General features: G+C 41.7%; 1 protein-coding gene across 1 annotated transcript in view; it reads left to right on the top strand.

The window, feature by feature from the left end:
- egln1 (egl nine 1-like protein) overlaps positions 1 to 23,493 on the top strand; it is a 34,372-nt gene that overhangs the window by 9,581 nt on the left and 1,298 nt on the right. Inside the window, 2 exon segments of the mRNA NM_001281330.1 lie at positions 11,087 to 11,206; positions 23,152 to 23,288. Of these exon segments, the coding sequence (NP_001268259.1) occupies positions 11,087 to 11,206; positions 23,152 to 23,288 (257 nt within the window).

Genomic DNA, 23,493 nt, shown 5'->3' with positions numbered 1-23,493 from the left:
TTAAGATTGAACACATGTGGACTTGATTTAAGTGTCACACGATCTGAGTATATATACACCTGTTTTGAAAGGCCCCAGAGTCTGCAACACCAATAAGCAAGGGGCACCACCAAGCAAGCAGCACAATGAAGCCCAATGAGGTCTCCAAACAGGTCAGGGACAAAGTTGTGGAGAAGTACAGACCAGGGTTGGGTTATAAAAAAATATCAGAAACTTTGAACATCGCATAGAGCACCATTAAATCCATTATTAAAAATGTTGAAAAATATGGCACCACAACAAATCTACTAAGAGAGGGCCGCCCACCAAAACTCACGGACCAGGAAACATTTAAATGTCTTGGAATGGCCTAGTCAAAGTCCAGACCTCAATCCAATTGAGAATCTGTGTTATGACTTAAAGATTGCTGTACACCGGCAGAACCCATCCAACTTGAAGGAGCAGGAACAGTTTTGCCTTGAAGAAAGGGCAAAAATCCCAGTGGCTAGATGTGCTAAGCTTATAGAGACATACCCCAAGAGACTTGCAGCTGTATTTGCTGTGAAAGGTGGCTCTACAAAGTATTGACTTTGGAGGGGTGAATAGTTATGGACGCTCAAGTTCTGTTTTTTCGTCTAGTTTTTTTTCACAATAAAAAATGTTTTGCGTCTTCAAAGTGGTAGGCATGTTGTGTAAATCAAATGATACAAACCCCCCAAAAATCCATTTTAATTCCAGGTTGTAAGACAACAAAATAGGAAAAATGCCAAGGGGGTCACTGTATAGCCATCTGATGCCCAACTGCACAGTCAATGACATGGCACGCAACCGTTGGTACACATCTAGTCGTGCGATCAGTCTTCACCCCTCCACCAGACAGAACTGTACTAGGGTTACAATACAGTACTGTGTTATTCATCCAGTCTATCCACACACACCAGCTGAATCACGCTGCTAGTATGCACTCATTAAGCCTAATCTCTTGACAAACTTTGAAGTCTTAACCATTCTATGTACAGTGTTGGTGTCTACTGTTAACTGGTTGACCGGTGATGCAAAATAATTCAATGCAAAGCTATTCGAATACCTTTGACTGAGCTGTATGGAGAGCAATGCAAGCGTAATTGCTGCCCTGCTCATGTCCCCTTGACTTTCGGATGTGTAGTGGACCTTGGCCCCTTGCGCCTCTCTCACCAGCTGTTAACGGCACTCTACTGCCAAACTCTCATGGTTTATCATTACTTCATTCCACAATCTGCCCCCGTCGAGAGGACTAGTTCACTAAGGTATGCATCTGTTGTGGCCCCTATAGGTTCTTGCCAGGGGTTCATTGCAAAGTCCACAGGCCCACCACTCAAGCTCAACACATGGGGCCCACCCCCTCTTAACACACACAAACTAAATGTTTTGAGGTTTGAAGATGTACCCAAAAAGATGCTGTGATGTGCACTTATCTTCAGTTAGGAATCTGCTCAATAGGGGTTTAAAGGTAGAGGCTCAGCCAAACTGCTGTGTATCATCTCTCTCTATTGTTCTGAACTCTCTGATATAAAAACTTGAGACCATTTCTTTAAACAGGGACTTCCTGGCAGGCTGCACCCTATGCTACTGATAGGACGTATTTGAGTCATCCATCGCCAGGACGACCTTCACATTTCCTGCATGTGAGGAACACCCCTTTACCGCCAGCTTTGGGCCCTTACTTGTGTTGTGTTTTAGAGGACAATTGCCTTAAAGATACACTTTGGAAGTTTAGTTCTCATTGTTTAAGTCAAATTGTGGCTTGGATGTTGGCTGCATGTTTCATATGCATATTATATGTTTATACATGCATTTCCTGTTTTCACACAAATCCATGAAAAAATATTGGGGAAACAATGTATGCTTTTACTCATGGTTGTGAAAAAGGTCACTCTGTCCAATGAGGACATTTCTGGACAATGGGCGATTTCAGTCCATTTAGGGTACCCATTTGGCTCAAGATCACCTTCCGGCAGATATTACATATAGCCTCTTTAAGTTATTAGACCAATAGAGAAAAAATACACTGATGTAACTGCCATTTTGTTTGGGGGTATGTCTCTGAACCCTTTGAGCTGCTGTAGTTCTCTCAACTGTTGGCTAGCAAGGTGACTGAGTTTGTTCTGTCACAGCTGTGAAGAAGGACGACCCCTGATAGATCAGTGACTGTTTGGACGTAGATTGGATTGCTTCCCTTATCAGTCTCTATACACAGACAGACATATGCATGAAGCTCAACTTTGTCTGCCATGGAAAACAGTGGAGCTCTGCTTGCTTGTAACGTAAGCCCCGGATTCTATGAACTTTACTGATGGGTGTCTAACCAAACAAACAACTTCTAAACTACCCAGAGAATGTTGCTTTTGGAACCCGGACATGCTCTGTCTCTTGATGTATCTTCTGTCTATAATGATTGGTTCTGTGGTTGACATGGGGAATGCAAAAAGCAACATTTCACTACAAGAAAAGCCTGGCTTTTGTGTTAACTAAAATTGGTATCTGGTGTCAAGATCTCAAAGTAATATGAAATTACAGTAATTCTACACTGGAAACAACACTATGGTATGGTGTTAAAGGAAAACAATCATCTCCCTAGAGTACAGATAGGGCTTTCAAGTGATATTTGATAGGAAGTAATCCGCCCTGCAAGATTAAATAGTGGCTTGTTTATTTTCTATAATAATTTGACGTTTGCCTCAGTCGTTAGTTTGTGAGAAGCAGACTAGTGTCCAGGCTTGAAGGTTTCATTTTAAAATTTTCTGGGTGTTAGGCCTAAACAGTAGGAAAATAAACAGACTGACCATGATATTGTGTGCCATATCCGCTAACAAATTGGGGGAAAAAACGTTCATTATTGTTTCCTAATTGATTGTTTTCCAGTGGTCCTGGGACTTAGCACAAATGCACTCTGTCAAGGTCTTAAAGAACAAGAAAATGTCCCCTTTCCATGATTGCAAGGCTTGGACTTATTTGCCCGAAAAATTGTACATCAATGTTTTTTGTCGCTTGTCACTATTTTGAAATATACATTTGTCACCGAAAGTGTTGGGTGCCTAACACGCTAAAGTTGTCTTGATTGATGGACTTTGACATTTTAAAATGTGTTCATTTATCAACACTTTTCAAAGTTAATTTAACGCTTTTCCAGGTGTACATGTATGTACATGTTGAAAGTGTTTATTTAAGCACTGTGGGTGTTAAAATTGCTTAGGAGATTTTCCTGTGTACTTTCCTGTTTGACAATTCAAAGGACATGTCAGCTGCAATTGATAGACTTTTGTACAAATTCAAGGAAATTGGCAACAGTTCAATGCAGCTGGTCCAGTTTCATCTGTCAGTTTGCTCAGCCGTGTCATCTCCTTGTGGCCGTGCACTACAACAGGATGTTTGAGAAGCGCCAAAGCAGCACTTCCTGCAGACACTGATACGGGCAACAGGGCCATACTGGTTTCTCTGACCTTTAGTACAATAGCATGTTAGCACCTACTAGACAATGAGGAAATGCTCAAGTTACTAGGCAAAAATTGTACACTACCCCTTTCCCTTTAACATGGCCCATTGCATTCATTTGGGATCCACCTGCGCTCCCTAAAGAATCTTACTTATGAGGACCTACAAAATGCAGTGGTCCACACATGGTAATGGGAAACCTATGGCATAATTCCTCCTGGTTGTGTATACTGGTTGTCTCAGGCCTCATAAAAATTCCAAAAACCTTTGGTGAGTTACTGGCTGGCTGCTTTAGGATTGTTTGAACCTGTCCTGGCAGTTTCCCCACCATTTTTATCCTGTCTAGGAAGCGCTATTGATTCATTTAGGGGCTTGTTTGGACGGGCAGCGATGCAATGGGTTGACCCTCACAGGCTACAGGCTAAAGGCTAAAACAGCAATTTAGGGAATGTCAACAAAACAGGCTGAGCTCTCTAGTGAGACACATAGATGGTTTATCCAGGGTTGTGTTCATTAGTCCATAAACTGTGGAAAGCTTACCAATACCGGGATGGACTACATGGACTTGGCCAATAAGCAATACGCACAACTTGTTGTAACAAATTCTTACAGTAGTGCAATTCTCTTCCCTGATCTTGGGGGACCCATAGCTTTTGCACCCTCAAGCCCCTGATAAGTTGAATGTGGTGTGTTTAGCGCTGGGATAGAACAGAAATGTCCACACCCTGGGTGGGTGAATTGTAGAACACTGCCGTAAAGAAGAGCATATTTATCGACTTTGATTGAATATTGCAGGTAATTTGAAACGTGGGTGAGTTGCTTCGTGATCTAAGTGAAGTTGCATTGAAAGAGTGAAAACAGTTGCTTTTTAAACAGCTGCTTTATATGAATCCAGCTTAAAGCATAAAACAGTGCACATCCTTCTTGAAAGTCAGTCTCACTTTAAAAGGTCACTTTGAAGGCAGTTCAGGTCCTTCATCTCAAACACTAAATGTCTGTCAGACAGTAACTCATGTAGCGTAAACTGCACACTGCGGGGGTTGTGCATGACCCGTCTCAATTGGCTCGCTAACCTCCCTCTCTTGACCATAACAAATGTGTTTACTCCAACACCGGTTGAGCCTGGCCTGGATGCTCTTCTAGTGCCAGGGCTAGTCCCCACTCCCCGCTAGAGAAACAGCAGCCAGCTAGAAGACAGACAGACAAGCAGCATCACGCACCGCACGTAGCACGATCATTAAAATAAAGCCTGTCTGGATGGGCTCCAGCTGCCGACACAGCCACCGCTGAGTTTAGATCAGTTCAGCCACTCTTCACCCTGAAGTAGGCTTGGGCAGTATACCATTTATACCATATACCGCAGTGGAGGCTGCTGAAGGGATAACAATAAATCACAATAATGTCTGGAACGGAGTGAATGGAATGGCATCAAACATATGGAAAGAATGTGTTTGACGTATTTGATACCATTCCACTCATTCGGCTCCAGCCATTACCACGAGCCTGTCCTCCCCAATTAAGGTGTCTCCAACCTCCTGTGGTATACCGGGGTATTGAAAAAAGCAGCAGGATGTTTTTTCAAAACCATCTAAACTATGAAGTTTTTCACGAATATTTGTAGCTAACTTTTAACCATTTCACACTTACCAACAAACGGATGTGATCATCCTACAGTGGTCCCTGTTGCGTACGATCATACCTCTTGGTTAGAACGCTTATTTCGAACGTTCATTTTCGATTGTTGTGTCAATCAGCATTTGAGCTGGCCACATTTTTTCCCCCACAAACATTTTGCACAAACACAGTCCTTACAAAGTTATGTCCAGAATGTGACCAGTTTATTTTTGGATGGAATGATCAGACGTTCACAGAAGTAGGTACAGCGTAACACAATCATCCGAACTAGAAAGATTTAGGCTACATTTGTTCTGCCGCTAACTGAGGAAAGATTGAAGTAACACAAGCAGTCATATTTTTCTAACTCTCGGCTGATAGAAACTACAATATGAATTAGCTAATAGCAATTACTATTTATAATTAATCACATCACGGGTGAGCTCACCACTGATCAAAATAATTGAGTTAAACACTTTCTATTAAGTAATCTGACGATGGGTAGTTTGTGCCTTGCTTTTTCTTTTCTTCCTCGCATCAACCACAGATAATAGGAGATAAGATGAGTTTGGTCGGTTTATAGTACAACCTTCAAAAAAGTATTTTTTCACACATCGTAGGTGTCCATTGCAATAAATGCAATAATCGGGATGCATTATTTGTCAGTAGTACTTGAAAACAGGTGAATAAAACTGTAATTACATTATGCTCCATACATACTTACATGGATAGATACTGTATGCGCCTACAGTAGAAACGACAACACGATATACAACAAAAATAAGGAACTTACTTTGATAGGAACGAACACATGTCCAATGTTATTATTTGTAAGGAAAACAACAAGGAAGGCAAAGCGAGCGCCAGCAAGAGAATTTTCCAATTCTTGCAAGACTGCGCAAATATATGCATATTTGATCTGCGCAAACATGAGTGAAGTTTATCCGGCTCAGTAAAGCCTCAAACATAAATTGTCCGCAACGCTGAAATGGGCTACTTCTATGTGAATTAATGAGGAGGCGGAACACACCTCAATTCAAGCTGTTCTTAAAAAATACAATTTGTTAGAAAATAATTTGAAATTGACAGGTTTAAACATAGCCTATAGATAATTAGCAGGCAGTGCGTGTTAACTGTCCTGTTGTGTAAAGTCACATTTAAGAACAGTGAGTGCATTCTGACATCATGTGCATAAAACGACTCACGACGGGGCGACCATCAGAGATATTTGGAACTCACTTGTGAAAAGGTTTTAAGTTAATACCTGCAGTCAACTTGTGTTATACGTTAGGAGATAAAGCAGATTGCGTTCTTAATTTCACCTGTGACATTATTTTACATTATGAAGCTTACCGTAGTTCCCCAGAACAGTTGCGCCAGTCGCGTGTTTGTTTTTAAATAGCACAGCAGGAGCCGGTATGTCCATAGCGTTCTATATCTATCGGCGTGTCTCAGTTGTGTGGCGAACACATGAGGTAATGCAATTCACTACTAATGGCTTTCTGCCAGAAGTCAAAAACTCTGGATGAGTTATCTGCACAGTTACAATTTTTTCCCTGTGCTTCCTATTAGCATTTTTTCCTCCTCTGTTCTTTCTCCATCTGCTCGGTTTACACATGCTGCTCTTCCTTCAGAAAAGCATGCATCACATCTTTATTTGCACAATTCCCCTAGTTCACTTTTGCTTGTAAATGTAAACTCACTGAAAAATGACATTCGGTAGCTACTAACTTGTATAGCTTTATGAGCTCGATTTCCTTGTCTTTGCAATTAGTTTGTTTGTTTTTCACTCGTTAGCAGTTAGCTAACAGTGTCTATGTGATTTTGCTATTAGTTTGTGCTAATTTTTGTTAGCATTTTGATAATAGAAGGTCAATTAGCTTTTCTCGTGTTTTTAGCTCCCCTTTGTGTGCTATGCCGGTAATATCGTAAATCTCGGGATGAGATAAGGACGGTATGAAAATCTGCATACTACCCATGCCTCCTCTGGAGGTGGTGCGGTGTCAGAGATCGAGTAGGATGAGAGAGTGGGAAACATCACTCACACACACAAACACACAGACACACACTCACTTTCAAACGTTGAACCATGCAATTACACAGAAAGACTGAAACATGCACAGACACCCTCACCTTCAGACACACAAACACTGGAATACTCAGACATTTACACTCAGACATTTACACTCAGACACCGATACACTCACTCCAAGTGTGCAAAGACTGGAGTGTTGAAGCGCATAATGCTCAATGCTAAGTGCAATATAGCCTATTCCATTTGTGTGGCCTTATACAGTTCAGAGCTGTGACCCATTTATGCATTGTGCCTACAGTAAGCGAGTACCTCGCTCCAATACATGTCTATTGCATCACACATACATTGGCTTTCTCACGTCTGCTTGCAGCAAGTGCGGTATAAAATGTAACTGATCACCATCAACTTTATTTACATAAAACATTCATTAAACATCTGGAAAATAAAGTAACAAGAGCTGCAATTTCAGGTCACAGTTACCAAATTACCCTCAACCCCCTATAACAGTCTTGTTATGCATATTAAGTGCTTACAGTATGAGATGTTTCTTGCGTTTTGTAGGCCGCTGTTGTCATAATATGGTATGCGTAGGGTTGCAAAACTTTTAATCAATTCCCTGGTTTTTCCAAAATCCCTGTTGGTGGATTCCTGGATTCAGGAGCGAAAAAGCAGGAAATCCGTAATCCCCCAACCAGGATTTCTAGAAAACCAGGGAATTTATTGAAAGCTTCCTGAATTTTACAACCCTAGGTTTTGTACGGGCACTGCCTGTATAAAGGTGGTACAACCTTTTTTCTCCATTCACCTGCCCTCTCTTAATGGGGGCACTTGAGAAATTGCTCTTGCACAGAGCTTATAGGGGGCATAGCATGGCATGCGAGACATGACCACCAGAAGCCAAATGACGCAATGCCCACATAATGTAAACCCCCACGGCTCACCACCCCACTCCCCCTCTCGCACTGAGCGAAACCTCTCTGACGCACTTCAGCCCCACACTCCATGTCTTCCAATGGCATCTGACGTTATCTTCCGCATGTACCCGTTCACTCCCTCGACTTGCGTCAGCCCTCGGAGCTGTGTTAGCTTTGTCCCTACTCGTCTTTTGTTTTTGTTTGCGTGTGTCGGTGGTTCCCTCCATTTCGAGCCCAGCTTGCACCTGCCAGCAGGGAAATAATGGCGAGTGGATTGTGGGGGCTGTCATGTGTCATGCGTAGCCTGTCACTGACTGCCGGCTGCAGCGTGGAGATCACTCTACGGAATCCGAGGGCGAGCGCGGGGGAGATCGAAGCAGGGTAATTTACAGTGCCTTGCGAAAGTATTCGAATAATTTTGCACGCCCAATTTTTCAGTTTTTGATTTGTTAAAAAAGTTTGAAATATCCAATAAATGTCGTTCCACTTCATGATTGTGTCCCACTTGTTGTTGATTCTTCACAAAAAAATACAGTTTTATATCTTTATGTTTGAAGCCTGAAATGTGGCAAAAGGTCGCAAAGTTCAAGGGGGCCGAATACTTTCGCAAGGCACTGTATATTAAAAAAATGTCAAGTCATTTAGCCGAAGCTCTTATCCACAGTTACTTACTGGAGCATTTAGGGTTAAGTGCCTTGCTCAAGGGCACATCAGATTTTTCACCTAGTCGGCTCGGGATTGGATCCAGCGACCTCTCAGTTACTGGCCCAATGCTTTTAAACGCTAGGCTACCTGCCGCCCTATCCTGATGAGCTAAGCAGAAAAATTCAAACAATAGCAGTGGGCCTTTTTTTCAAGTTTCTGCTGCCCTCGTTCCCAATGTTCCGACCTCGACATTCCAAAACTTTCGAGGATGGATTGTTCTGTTGTGCAAAACAAAAAAATCAAAACCTTGGTTATCACAAAGTCTGGCCTTCACGGCATGGCTTCACAACATGGTCTCCACACAGACAGACAACCACACGCACACACGCAACTGTGATCACCACCGCCTATCCCAGTTAGACTCAAAGTCTGACCCAGAGCGCCGGTGACCTATTTCGTGACCTCAGACCCCCCTTTCCTCTCTTTGATTTCCTTTCTTTTGCGTGCGGGCCTCTCTTAAATAAAAAGACGAGGGGGTTTCCACCATCTGGAAATGACCCTGGCGGAGAGGCGTGAACGGGAGACGTGCAGAACATCCTGGTGGTTAACAGCCTCCCGCCCCCCTCTCCCCTCATCTCACCCCACCTCTCCGTCCTCCTCCACAGATGGAAAAGAGATCAGAAGGTCTTCCAGTTAACAAATAAGCACATACAGAGAGAGCCCGGTAATCTGGGGAAAACAGCAGTGTAAGCAGTCTCATGTCATGGTATCATACAGTCCTGTGGGGTCGTGGCGGGGTGGGTTACATTCTTGCTTATCAACAGATAGTTGTCCCCCATGATTAAATGAGTCCCCGTACGTTCGTTCGTCACACGCGATTTCTCAGACACCACTGGACTGATTTTGACGAAAACTTAGGTGAGTGATGTGTTTTGCCATAGAGATCTGGCATTTACAAAATTACACATTCCGCCCTTTAGAATTTTGTGTAAAACACTTAAATGCTACGCCTATGGCACAGAATTACCTATCTGCACAAAACTGTGGCATCTATAGACAGAAGTCTCAACATATCTCTTGATCTGTTTGACTCCGAGTGATTACATCTGGCACACACGCTCAGGGATATGATAGCTAACCCATGCAATGTCTCAGACACCACTGGCCCGATTTTGATTCAACTTGGGCGAATGATGCATCTTGCATTAGAGATCTGTCATGTATAAAATTACACTGATTGATCCAAGGGAGGTGCTGCATCGTTCGTGGGGGACGACATGTTTACTTTTGCCTCGTTTGTTGAAAGTTTGACCATCTGTACTTTCAAGGTTCCAGTTGTATCGTCACATGCACAAAGACAGTGAAATGCCTTTTTTGCAAGCTCTTTCCTAACAATGAATGAATCAATATCAGAGCACAGTGCCATCTCTTTTGGTCCGTAGATATGGGACTATCCAAATAAAGTCTGACGAAATATACTACTTTGCGACTACTCAATTGTAGCCTATGTCCTTGGAAGTACTATACATCTGCAATGACCAAGCAAAATGCATGTGTGTGTGTCCCTCTCCTCCACTTTGGCCCAGTCCCGTGGCAATACCCGAGCACCAAAATGTATCTGTGTATAAAAAAATGTACAAATCCACCCACGGTTTGTTACGTAACAACTTGTGCCTGTGACCCAGAGACCGACATAATAAAGGGGAAAAATGCTCGTAAGCCAACAGTTCTGACCTATTGTTTTCTAACACTTGAAGTAAAGGCCTGACTGATGACACAGCAAAAACAACTTGGCTACTCCAATTAGCCTCTTTCCTTTCAAATCAGCCCAGCAAGTGTGTCAGTCGCGCCTCTGCCTCGTCTTTCACTCGTCATCAATTATGAATTACAAGCTCGCCTTTTTGTTTGTGAATCTCTTTTTTTTTGTTAGCATTGCTTTGAACAGGAATAATTGAGTATATACTTTGTATACGCATGCATTTCAATAGCAGTATTATCCATTATGAATCAACAAGACGTCTTAAATGACATGACAATTTCATAATAGGAAATGTGCTGTTCTATTATATGCTTTACCAGAGTGTAGCCTAATCATGTATTATGAAATTACATAGAATAGCGTGTTAAAAAGGGGTCACTTTAAACAATTGGCTATGCGTTAATCATTTGTTGTGAAATGCATTGCAATGATTGTCACATTTTAAAAATGTATTTGGAAAGCAACAGCCAAGCAACTGAATTGCATCTGTATTGATATCCTCAACCGGTGTCCATGCAAGTTAGCAATAAATTACATCTTAGAAATAGGTGTTTGAAAATATGTCTACTGTTGGGAAGCATTTTTATTTTCTGTGACAACTTTTACGACACTCAAAATGGCCACCCAAAATATTTCCTTCTGACATGCCCTTCTTATGTTCTTTTTCAGGCTATGGTGGCCTGTTACCCAGGAAACGGGACTGGGTATGTACGCCACGTGGATAACCCTAACGGCGATGGGAGATGTGTAACATGTATTTACTATCTCAATAAAGACTGGGAGGCTAAGGTATGTCAAAATAATGAACTCAAAGCAAACTTTATGTCCAATGTTTAGTTTATACTAACCCAAAATTCAGCACATTACTTATTTTTCTGGTTGTAAACTGGTTCTCTGTTTGGGGACATTTCACCGGGTAAAGAAGTATTTTTCATGACAAGATCTAGATGGCATGGGAAAGACTACATATTTTGGTCAAATTCTAACCAGTAAAAACCAATTCTGGTTCCTTAAAAAAATACAGTAGATCTATACAAGGCCTATTCATCAAAGATGCCATAATGACGTCATTGCAACCAGTTTTCTCTGCTGGGAACAACACTGTGGCTTTGAATATTAACTCTGTTAATTCCATGCCAGTCACCCTTCAGTTTCTGGCTGTAATCCCAAAGTTCACCAAGCAGACCACTACATGAGTTTATGCGGAGGAGAGAAGCGTTGATCGATAAAGGGGAAAGGGGGGTGTCTAAACAGGTGCTGACACGCTATGGAATAATCCCATACACACTGTACACTGACTCCATTACCTGGCTACCCAAAGTCCTTGCTCTAGAAACCAATGGGTTGGGACAGAGCCAGAACACATGTTGGTAAAGCGTTGTTTTGAAAATGTATCATTGGCTTTGAAACTCTGATTGGTTTGAGATGATCCAGTCTGTGGGCCTTTGATTCTAATACGATAGCTCCCTCCCTGCTCCTTCCCCCTTATCTTTGCCTTTGCTGACCCTCCTCTCAGATCTGAAAGAATTAATGTGAATAGGGAGATAAGGAGTTTGGAAACCACTAGTGGATAGTAGTAGGGCTGCAGCCTAGGTCCTTGTAAGACTCGACAGAAGAGAAGCTGTCAGTCTCACTGCCCTACAGGCCTGGTATAAGAGTAGCAGCTAATTATTAAATAGGACCACTTAGAGATTTTACCTGGGTCATGTTCAGTAAGGAGAAAACAGAGTGAAACAAGAGGAACTACCTAAACTGTTCCAATAAAGACACAGATTTTAATTTACTGTTGTGTAATAATGGTGTGCCCTACTGAGCACGACCCTAAACTTGCAAATGCCTCAACATCAGACATCCCAAACATTTTGTTGTAGCCCTGAACCAGCACACCTGATTCACCTAATCAAGGGCTTGAGGATTAGTTGAATCAGGTGTGCTAGCTCTGGAATATCACATATATGGAATGGTTGGAGGTTTCCGTGGAATAGTTTGAGGAATGCTGGAGAAGTTGATGCATCATCAGTGTTTCCCACTTCCAGTCATCCCGTACCCCCCGACAAGCACACCTGATTCAACTTGTCAACTAATCATCAAGCCCTTAATTAGTTGAATCAGGTGTGTTGTCTGGGGCTACAACAAAAATGTGTGCTGTTGGGAGTACTCGAGGACCAGGGGTTGGGAAATATTCTAATCAATAATGCCTGAGAACCTGGGAATTATTGTCTGACAGCTCCCAACAAGGGTTGTTCTGAGACCCTAGGCGAAGCCAAGGGCTGGGATATAGCCCATGGAGGGAGTTGTCACATGATAATTCCCGGGTATGAGGGAGTTATTGCTTTTTAAAATGTTTGCCAACATATTTACACATATTTTTCCCAAAAAATATTATTTTAACAAGTAAATTTGTTTTTGCATTCTGAAATTGCTACCCAAGTGGGCTGGTCGTTAGTTCTTTTCTCATGTTTTGACCCAGTTGTTAAATTAAAATAATTATATTCATTCGACATTGCTATGCTAAACAAATCATTGGCATGTAGCTAGCTAGCAGAGATTCAATAATGATGAGAGACAAGAACCTACATTTTTATTTATTTATGTTTATTTCACCTTTATTTAACCAGGTAGGTTAGTTGAGAACAAGTTCTTACAACTGCGACCGTACCAAGATAAAGCAAAGCACACAAACAACAACACAGAGTTACACATGGAATAAACAAACATACAGTCAATAATACAATCGAGAAAGTCTATATACAGTGTGTGCAAATGAGGTAGGATAAGGGGGGTGAGGCAATAAATAGGCCATTGTGGCAAAATTATTACAGTATGTCAAATTAAACACTGGGGTGATAGATGTGCAGAAGATGAGTATGCAAGTAGCGGTACTGGGGTGCAAAGGAGAAAAATAAATAAAATAATGACAATATGGTGATGAGGTAGTTGGATGGGCTATGTACAGGTGCAGTGATCTGTGAGCTGCTCTGACAGCTGGTGCTTTAAGCCAGTGAGTGTGATATGAGTCTCCAGCTTCAGAGATTTTTGCAGTTCGTTCCGGTCATTGGCAGCAGAGAACTGGAAGGAAAGGCGACCGAAGGAGGAATTGGCTTTGGGGGTGACCAGTGAAATGTACCTGCTGGAACGCGTGTTGCGGGTGGGTGCTGCTATGGTGACCAATGAGCTGAGATAATGCGGGGCTTTACCTAGTAATGACTTATAGACCTGGAGCCAGTGGGTTTGGCGACAGATATGAAGCAAGGACCAGCCAACGAGAGCATTTCGGTCGCAGTTGTGGGTTGTATATGAGGCTTTGGTGACAAAACGGATGGTACTGTGATAGACTGCATCCAATTTTCTGAGTAGAGTGTTGGAGGCTATTTTGTAAAGTACATCGCCGAAGTCAAGGATCGGTAGGATAGTCAGTTTTACTAGGGTATGTTTGGCAGCATGAGTAAAGAATGCTTTGTTTGCGAAATAGGAAGCCGATCCTAGATTTAATTTGGGATCATTTATGATTTAATAAATATCCAATAGGCCTACATAGGCAGCAACTTATGGTTGGCAAGTCCAAGCTAACCAAGCCAGTTGTTGATGTTAATAGTGACGTTTCCATTGATGGCACTCGAATGGAAGAACTGTCCATGATCCTGGCAATGGTTAGTGACAGCCAGTGTTTGCCTCTTCTTTGGCGGAGAATCGGACATCCCTCACATCGCTGCAAGCTAAAATGTCACTCCAGCACTTTCTGTTCTCCATGTTAGGGGCTGCCAAAAACCCTTAAATGAGCTCTCTCACCGATTGCCACACACATACATTATTTCCTGTTGTCCCACATATCAACCAATCAGCATCCAGGACCCAAACAACCTGTTTTATAATGATCTACATTATGAAATCTACTAAGAGGTAGATACCCGGGAGATACTTCCAGAGGGTCTTAATAGCTGCAAATACACTGAAGAAGGATATTTACGCAACAGTTTCAAAGATTTTACTGAGTTACTGTTCATATAAGGAATTCAGTCAATATCAAATGAATTCATTAGGCCCTAATCTATGGATTTCACATGATGGGGAATACAGATATGCATCTGTTGGTCACAGATACCTGAAAAGAAAGGTAGAGGCGTAGATCAGAAAACCAGTCAGTATTTGGTGTGACCTCCATTTGCTTCATGCAGCACGTCACATCTACTTCGGACAAAACAGCTCATTTTAGAGTTTTATTTTATATTCACCAGCACAAGGTTCACCTGTGAATGATCATGCTGTTTAATCAGTTTCTTGATATGCCACACCTGTTATGTTGGTGGATTATCTTGGCAAAGGAAAAAAAAATCTAATTTTGTCTGTCATAGTTGAAGTGTACCTATGATGAAAATTACAGGCCTCTCATCTTTTTAAGTGGGAGAACTTGCACAATTGGTGGCTGACTAAATACTTTTTTGCCCCACTGTAATAGGATGTTAGATTACTCCAAGACTTGGTCTGTGCCATCTACAGCAGTGTTAATCTTAGTCCTTGGGACCCAAAGTGGTACACATTTTAGTTTTTGCCCTAGCACCACTAATCAAAGGTTTGAGGATGAGTTGATTAGTGGAATGACGTGTGTAGTGCTACAGCAAAGCAAAAAAAGTGTCAGCCCTTTGGGTCCCCACAACCAGGATTAGGAAACACTGATCTACACTATGGGTTTATTAACAGATTGATGAACAGATCAAGTTTCTAAAAGGAGGCCTGGGTAAGCCCAGATGTGGTGTCAGTTATGGATAAATATACTTTACAAGACGAATTGGGACTGCAGGATGAATTAGAAAGTGTGTGTTTGGTGCCATTTTACACCATGCAGATACTCAGGGTGTTTCCACACTTGGTCCCTTTCAGACAATTTTTGCTTATTTTTTTTGGTTCAGTGTGAACACTCCAAAGGAACTCAGACCCCTCAAAAGAGCCCCCATATGGAAAGATGTTTTAACATAAATACATTACATTTTTATATCAATAATTGTCTTCCTTTATATCAATAATTAATATCTTATATCAAACATTTAAATGTTTATATCCCCAAAAATGATTTATTAATATAAAAATAGATTTTTATAAATAAAAAAATATCTATATTTTTATTATTGATATGATTAAAAAAATATATATAGAATTTTTTATAAGTTTTGATATTGATAAATCATTTTTGTATATCTATAATTCTATGATAATGACCTCCATGGGGGCAGGATAACATTTGCATGCTGCATATCTTCCCTGCTCCCAACAGGAAGACACAGCAACATGGTCGCACGTGTATTTCACCAAGTTAGCAGCGTTGCAGCAAAGATGCGCAGGACGCCATGACCCTAACCCTGTTGCTACAGTAATATAGACATTATGTAGGCCTAAGCACAGCTCTTCTGACACTGTTGAGGAGCAGCAGTGGATAGTATTTTCAGGGAGGAAAAAAAGTTTGCAGGGGGAATCGAACTCACAAACACCGGTTTCTCCATTGAATCCTATTGGGAGTTATTGATATAAAAAAAATAGAATTTCAATGAATACATGTTAAAAGAGCTTGCCATAGCCCACCACGTGATCTCGAGAGGTTGCTTGAATTCCAGTTCCCTTTTTTAGGGCAATTTAAACTCCAGAGGTTCGCTTGTCATTCTTCCCGCACCACACTAGGCTACTGCAATACGGTTTCCCCTGACACAACCCCTCACATTGGTGCCACAAAACAAAAGAGAGATGATGTGCAGGGTTGCAAAAAAAAAAGTTTAATTTTTTATTTTTATGTGGATACACAGAAATTCCAAAATATGTGTGGACATTTTAGTTAAGGTTAGCTGTTTGCATTATGTTATCTATAGGCTAAGGGAGCTTCATAAGCTGTTTATTCAACACCATATTTGGTGAGAATCACAACAGGGTACAAAATCAATTCTAGCTCTTTAGGGAGCAGTAGCCTACATTGGGTGTAGATTTTCAATTACAGCATTATTTAATCTGCAGTTATTCTTCTGCTATTTATTTTGTTGCTAATAATATTTACATTGCCTTCAGAAAGTATTCAGAAAGTATTTTGTCGCTGGCCAACACACAATACCCCATTATGTCAAAGTGGAATTGTTTTGTCAAATTTTTTGCAAATGGATAAAAAATTAAAAGCTGAAATGTGAGTCAATAAGTTTTCAACCCCCGTGTTTAACATGATTTTTGAATGAATACTTAATCTCTATACCCCACACATACAATTATCTGTAACGTCCCTTCAGTAGAATTTCAAACACAGATTCAACCACAAAGACCAAGGATTTCGAATGCCTTGCGACGAAGGGCAACCTATAGGTTAGATGGGTAAAAATATCCCTCTGAGCATGGTGAAGTTATTAATTACACTTTGAATGGTGTACCAATGAGGCCAATGGTGACTTTAAAACAGTTAGAGTTAAATGGCTGTGATAGAAGAAAACTGAGGATGGATCAACAACATTGTAGTTACTCCACAATACTAACCTAATTGACAGAGTGAAAAGAAGACCAGCTGTACAGAATACCATTTTTTTTTTTTTTTTCATCCTGTTTGCAACAAACTTTTTGTCCTGAATCCAAAATGTTGCACAATCCAGGTGTGGAAAGCTCTTCGAGACTTACCCAGAAAGACTCACAGCTGTAATATTGTGTGTATGTCGTTGACACAAAATTACAATTAAATCAGTTTTAATCCCACTTTGTAACACAACAAAATGTGGAAAATGTCAAGGGGTGTAAATACTTTCTGAAGGCACATGTTAATAGGATCTTTTAACTAAATGCAATCTATTAGCTTCCAAAATATAAGTAGGAATGTCTAGCTGTCCGGTAACTGATGGAATGGCTTGTCTTGCACTTTGTAAAAATCGTGAGTGCATTGAGTGAATGTTAGTAACATTTCTTGGTTCCTTTCTAAACATATCAATTTGAATGCAAAGTGGACTCGGATCACAGAATAGATGAAGTGAACTGGCAAAATAGTTGAGTCCTCGTTTTAAAGGCAATGGGCAGTGTGAATACAAAGAGAACCGAGGTAATTACCTTCTCTTTTTTTACCCAAGAGTTCACTTTAAAGAGAACTGTGAAAACACCCTCAAAGAGCTCGGTTCGGTGTTGATTCTAGTAGAAACCATGTTGTTGGCCGATTATTACTCCGTACATATAAAAAATAAGTTAAACTGTATTTCCACATTTTTTTCAGTTAACTTTATAAGCTCATAGTGGGTAACAAAATTGGAGGCATAGCTGTGATTTACTATGAAGGAAACAACCAAGAGGACACAAGTTGTGGTACCAAGAGAGTACAGGGCACTTATTTACAAATACCTACACAATGAAATGGACAATCTCTGAATAGAGAGAGTATTAGCACATAAAGTCAACTAAAAGTGATTAAGGTACTGTTGAACTGATTTTCAATCGTGTAAGCACGAGGTATCATTTGCCCTTTTAAGTGTATCCACATGGCACTATGGAGTGATATTAGAGCTGACAGATATAGAATCTGAATAGAATAACTTCAAAATGATTGAGATCAGATAACATTTCTGTTGCCATTAAAATCACTCCAAATAGCAAAACCTTCCCTTTTAGTTATTTTCTACTTAAGATGTAGGGTTAAGACCAATTTACTACTCTCTCATATCCACTAGTTCCTCATCATTCCCCAGTCCCCCTTAGGAGGCGAACGGTTAACTTGATCCCCCAGAGAAGCTTGGGGAAACGTGCATGTTTGAAGGTCAACAGACCCCGCTCTCATGTCTTCTTCACACACTGCACACACACACACATCGGAACCCACGCAGTCATAGGCAAACACACACACACACACCCCTCACACATACCGGTCACACACCGGCCCTCAAGCAAACCTGCATTCATAAGTTATGTAAATCACGCCGTGCAGATTCCTCATAGCTATGTTTAGCACCAGATTAACCCACAGGAAAAAGCCATTCTCCTTTTAAAATTTTCTCACCCTTAACATTTCTATCCTGTGTGTTTCAAGGGGTGTGTGTGTGTGTGTAGGGATGCGTGTGCACCTATGTGTGTTTGCATGCATTCATTTGTATGTGTTGGCATGTGTGATATAGGGCCAATATACCACAGATAAGGGCTGTTCTTAAGCACAACGCAACACGGAGGAGTGCCTGGACACAGCCCATAGCCATATTTGTATTTAAATAGGCAAGTCAGTTAAGAACAAAATGTTATTTACAATGACGGGCTACCGGGGGGGTTAACTGTCTTGTTCGGGGGCAGAACGACAGATTTTTACCTTGTCAGCTTAGGGATTCGATCCAGCAACCTTTCGGTTACTGGGCCAACGCTCTAACCACTGTCGCCCCATATATCACAAACCCCCGAGGTGCCTTATTGCTATTATAAACTGGTTACCAATGTAATTAGAGCAGTAAAAATAAATGTTTTGTCATACCTGTGGTATACGGTCTGATATACCACGGCTGTCAGCCAATCAGCATTCAGGGCTTGAACCACCCAGTTTATAATGTGTATTTTGGCCTGTGTGTCATTGTGTTTGTTGCCTCGGTGTTGCTCATTTTCCTCTTAACTCACACTGGCCCAACTCCCAGAAAACGCTACACGTGGTAACAGCTTTATCCGTGGATGTGATTGCTCCTCTGTTTGTTTTCCAGGTCATGTGTGTACACCGAACCACAACTTATCTGCATAGAGTAAATAGCAACAGACACAGACACATCAAAAAGAGATACGTCCCTTTTTCAGGACCCTGTCTTTCAAAGATAATTTAAAAAAATCCAAATAACTTCACTGATCTTCATTGTAAAGGGTTTAAACACTTTTTCCCATGCTTGTTCAATGAACCTTAAACAATTAATGAACATGCACCTGTGGAACGGTTGTTATTAAGACACTTAACAGCTTAGGTCAATTAAGGTCACAGTTATGAAAACTTAGGACACTAAAGAGGTCTTTCTACTGACTCTGAAAAACACCAAAAGAAAGATGCCCAGGGTCACTGCTAATCTGCACAAATGTGCCTTAGGCATGCTGCAAGGAGGCATGAGGACTGCAGATGTGGACAGGGCAATAAATTACAATGTCCGTACTGTGAGGCGCTTAAGACAGTGCTACAGGGAGACAGGACAGACAGCTGATCGTCATCGCAGTGGCAGAACACGTGTAACAACACCTGCACAGGATCAGTACATCCGAACATCACACCTGCGGGACAGGTACAGCATGGCAACAACAACTGCCCGAGTTACACCAGGAACGCACAATCCCTCCATCAGTGCTCAGACTTTCTGCAATAGGCTGAGAGAGGCTGGACTGAGGGCTTGTAGGCCTGTTGTAAGGCAGGTTCTCACCAGACATCACCGGCAATAACATTGCCTATGGACACAAACCCACCGTCCCTGGACCAGACAGGACTGGCAAAAAGTGCTCTTCACCAGTTGTCTCACCAGGGGTGATGGTCTGATTTGCGTTTATCGTCGAAGGAATGAGCGTTACACCGAGGCCTGTACTCTGGAGCGGGATCGACTTGGAGGTGGAGTGTCCGTCATGGTCTGGGGTGGTGGGTCACAGCATCATCGGACTGAGCTTGTTGTCATTGCAGGCAATCTCAACGCTGTGCATTACAGGGAAGACATCCTCCTCCCTCATGTGGTACCCTTCCTGCAGGCTCATCCTGACATGACCCTCCAGCATGACAATGCCACCTGCCATACTGCTCATTCTGTGTGTGATTTCTTGCAAGACAGGAATGTCAGTGTTCTGCCACGGCAAGCGCAGGGCCCGGATCTCAATCCCATTGAGCACGTCTGGGACCTGCTGGATCGGAGGGTGAGGGCTAGGGCCATTCCCCCCCAGAAATGTCCGGGAGCTTGCAGGTGCCTTCGTGGAAGAGTGGGGTAACATCTCACATTAAGAACTGGAAAATCTGGTGCAGTCCATGAGGAGGAGATGCACTGCAGTACTTAATGCAGCTGGTGGCCACACCAGGTACTGACTGTAACTTTGGATTTTGCCCCCCCCCCCCCCCCCCCCCCTTTGTTCAGGGACACATTATTCAATTTCTGTTAGTCACCTTGTCTGTGGAACTTGTTCAGTTTATGTCTCAGTTGTTGAATCTTGTTATGTTCATACAAATAATTACACATGTTAAGTTTGCTGAAAATCAAAGCAGTTGACGGTGAGAGGACGTTTCTTTTTTTGCTGAGTTTACTTCCTCATTCCTCCCCGCTATTTGCCTAACAAGCGGTTGATTTAGCTACAACTGAAGGTGAATCTGATACAAATGGTTTGAACTAGAGGTCAACCGATTATGATTTTTCAACGCCGATACCGATTATTGGAGGACCCTAAAAGCCGATACCGATTAATCAGCCGATTTTATTTATTTATTTATAATAATGACAATTACAACAATACTGAATGAACACTTATTTTAACTTAATATAAGACACCAATCAAATTAATTTAGCCTCAGGTAAATAATGAAACGTTTTCAATTTGGTTAAAATAATGCAAAAACAAAGTGTTGGAGAAGAAAGTAAAAATGCAATATGTTCCATGGAAAATATGTGCCATGTAAGAAAGCTAACGTTTCAGTTCCTTGCTCAGACGGCAGGGTAGCCTAGTGGTTAGAGCGTTGGACTAGTAACCGGAAGGTTGCAAGTTCAAACCCCCGAGCTGACAAGGTACAAATCTGTCGTTCTGCCCTTGAACACACTGTTCCTAGGCCGTCATTGAAAATAAGAATTTGTTCTTAACTGACTTGCCTAGTTAAATAAAGGTAAAATAAAAATAAAATAAATAAAAATGTGAAAGCTGGTAGTTCCTTTTAACATCAGTCTTCAATATTCCCAGGTAAGAAGTTTTAGGTTGTAGTTATTATAGGAATTATAGGACTCTGTACCTTTTGTATTTCATTAACCTTTGACTATTGGATGTTCTTATAGGAACTTTAGTATCGCCAGTGTAACAGTATAGCTTCCGTCCCTCTCCTCGCTCCTCCCTGGGCTCGAACCAGCAAAACAACGACAATTAGCGCGCGCTAACTAGCCAGCCATTTCACTTCGGTTACACCAGCCTCATCTCGGGATTTGATAGGCTTGAAGTCATAAACAGCGCAATGCTTGACGCACAACGAAGAGCTGCTGGCAAAATGCTGTTTGAATGAATGTTTACTTCTGCCTACCAACGCTCAGTCAGATACTTGTATGCTCAGTCAGATTATATGCAACACAGGACACGCTAGATAATATCTAGTAATATCATCAATCATGTGTAGTTAACTAGTGATTATGATTGTTTTTTAGTAAGATAAGTTTAATGCTAGCTAGCAACTTACCTTGGCTTACTGCATTCGCATAACAGCCTCCTTGTGGAGCGCAACGAGAAAGAGGCAGGTCGTTATTGCATTGGACTAGTTAATGTTGCAAGATTGGATCCCCGAGCTGACAGGGTGAAGATCTGTCATTCTGCACCTGAACAAGGCAGTTAACCCACTGTTCCTAGGCCGTCATTGAAAATAAGAATGTGTTCTTAACTGACTTGCCTAGTTAAACAAAGATATTAAATAAAGGTGTAAAAAAAAAAATCTCATCGGCGCCCAAAAATACCGAATTCCGATTGGTATGAAAACTTGAAATCGGCCCTAATTAATCGGCCATTCCGATTAATCGGTCGACCTCTAGTTTGAACCAAAATGCAACCCTGTTTCACTCCCGAACCTCATCACTTTTTTTTCTGCACAGTCAGGGTCACGTCATACACTACATGGACAGAAGTATGTGGACACCCCTTCAAATTAGTGGATTTCAGCTACACCTGTTGCTGACAGGTGTATAACATTGAGCACACAGCCATGCATCTCTATCAGTGACTTTCAACCTGGCACCGTCATAGGATGCCACCTTTCCAACAAGTCAGTTTGTAAAATTTCTGCCCTGCTAGAGCTGCCCTGGTCAACTGTAAGTGCTGTTATTGTGAAGTTGAAACGTCTAGGAGCAACATAGGCTCAGCCACGAAGTGGTAGGCCTCACACAAGCTCACAGGACTGGACAGCCAAGTGCTGGAGCGTGTAGCATGTAAAAAACGCCTGCCCTCAGTTGCAACACTCCCTACAGAGTTCCAAACTGCCTCTGGAAGAAATGTCAGCACAAGACCTGTTTGCCGGGAGCTTAATGAAATGGGTTTCCATGGTCGAGCAGCCGCACACAAGCTTAAGATCACCATGCGCAAATGCAGGAGAACGCTACAGTATCTGTATGCTACGGCAGACGATTCTGTGCTTCCAACTTTGTGGCAAAAGTTTTGGGGATGTCCTTTGACTGGTCTGCAAAGATATATATTTAAATATATATTTAAATATATTTACTTACAAAGGTTATTGTTCGATGATATTTGTAATGGCGAATGAAACTTGGTGCTTGGTTTCCCTGCGGAAGATTGTCATATTAACAATGTACCTGGCTGCAGCATGGCATTTAGAAAAAAGTAATGTTTCAATGCCCAGAACGGTAGGTGTTCTTAAAGGTGTTTTTAAAGGTTCTTATTCCATATGATTTTTCTTTCTATTTGTACCGTTTGCTGTTTTATGAGGGGATATGTTCTTTGACAAATTGAAATAGGGGAATACAATTTTAATAATTTCTGAATGAATGAATTATTGGATAAGTTTGGATAATTTATTGATGTCACACATGACTTGTTTTGTCTCGCAGGAACACGGAGGAATCCTGAGGATTTTCCCAGAGGCCAAGGCACAGTTTGCCGACATCGAACCTAAGTTCGACCGCCTGCTCTTCTTCTGGTCGGACCGGCGGAACCCCCATGAGGTGCAGCCGGCATACCACACCAGGTAGGGTGATCTCTTAACTTGACCTTTTGACCGCAGAGAAAATGTCATACTCCTGACCTTCGACCCAGAGTTGTCTGCTTGTCTTCCATCACAATCCCACACTTCCTGTTTTGTGTTGCTTATTTTAATGTCATTTAAGTAATGCATCCGTCAGGCCATTTTGAGAACTTGGTTGAAGCGTGAATTGTGACATAGTTTACATTAG

This window comes from Oncorhynchus mykiss, chromosome 17, assembly GCF_013265735.2.
Source record: "Oncorhynchus mykiss isolate Arlee chromosome 17, USDA_OmykA_1.1, whole genome shotgun sequence".
In the NCBI taxonomy this organism is placed as follows: Eukaryota; Metazoa; Chordata; class Actinopteri; order Salmoniformes; family Salmonidae; genus Oncorhynchus; species Oncorhynchus mykiss.
Note: the sequence above shows the minus strand (reverse complement) of the source record. Positions and strands in the feature narration are given on the sequence as shown.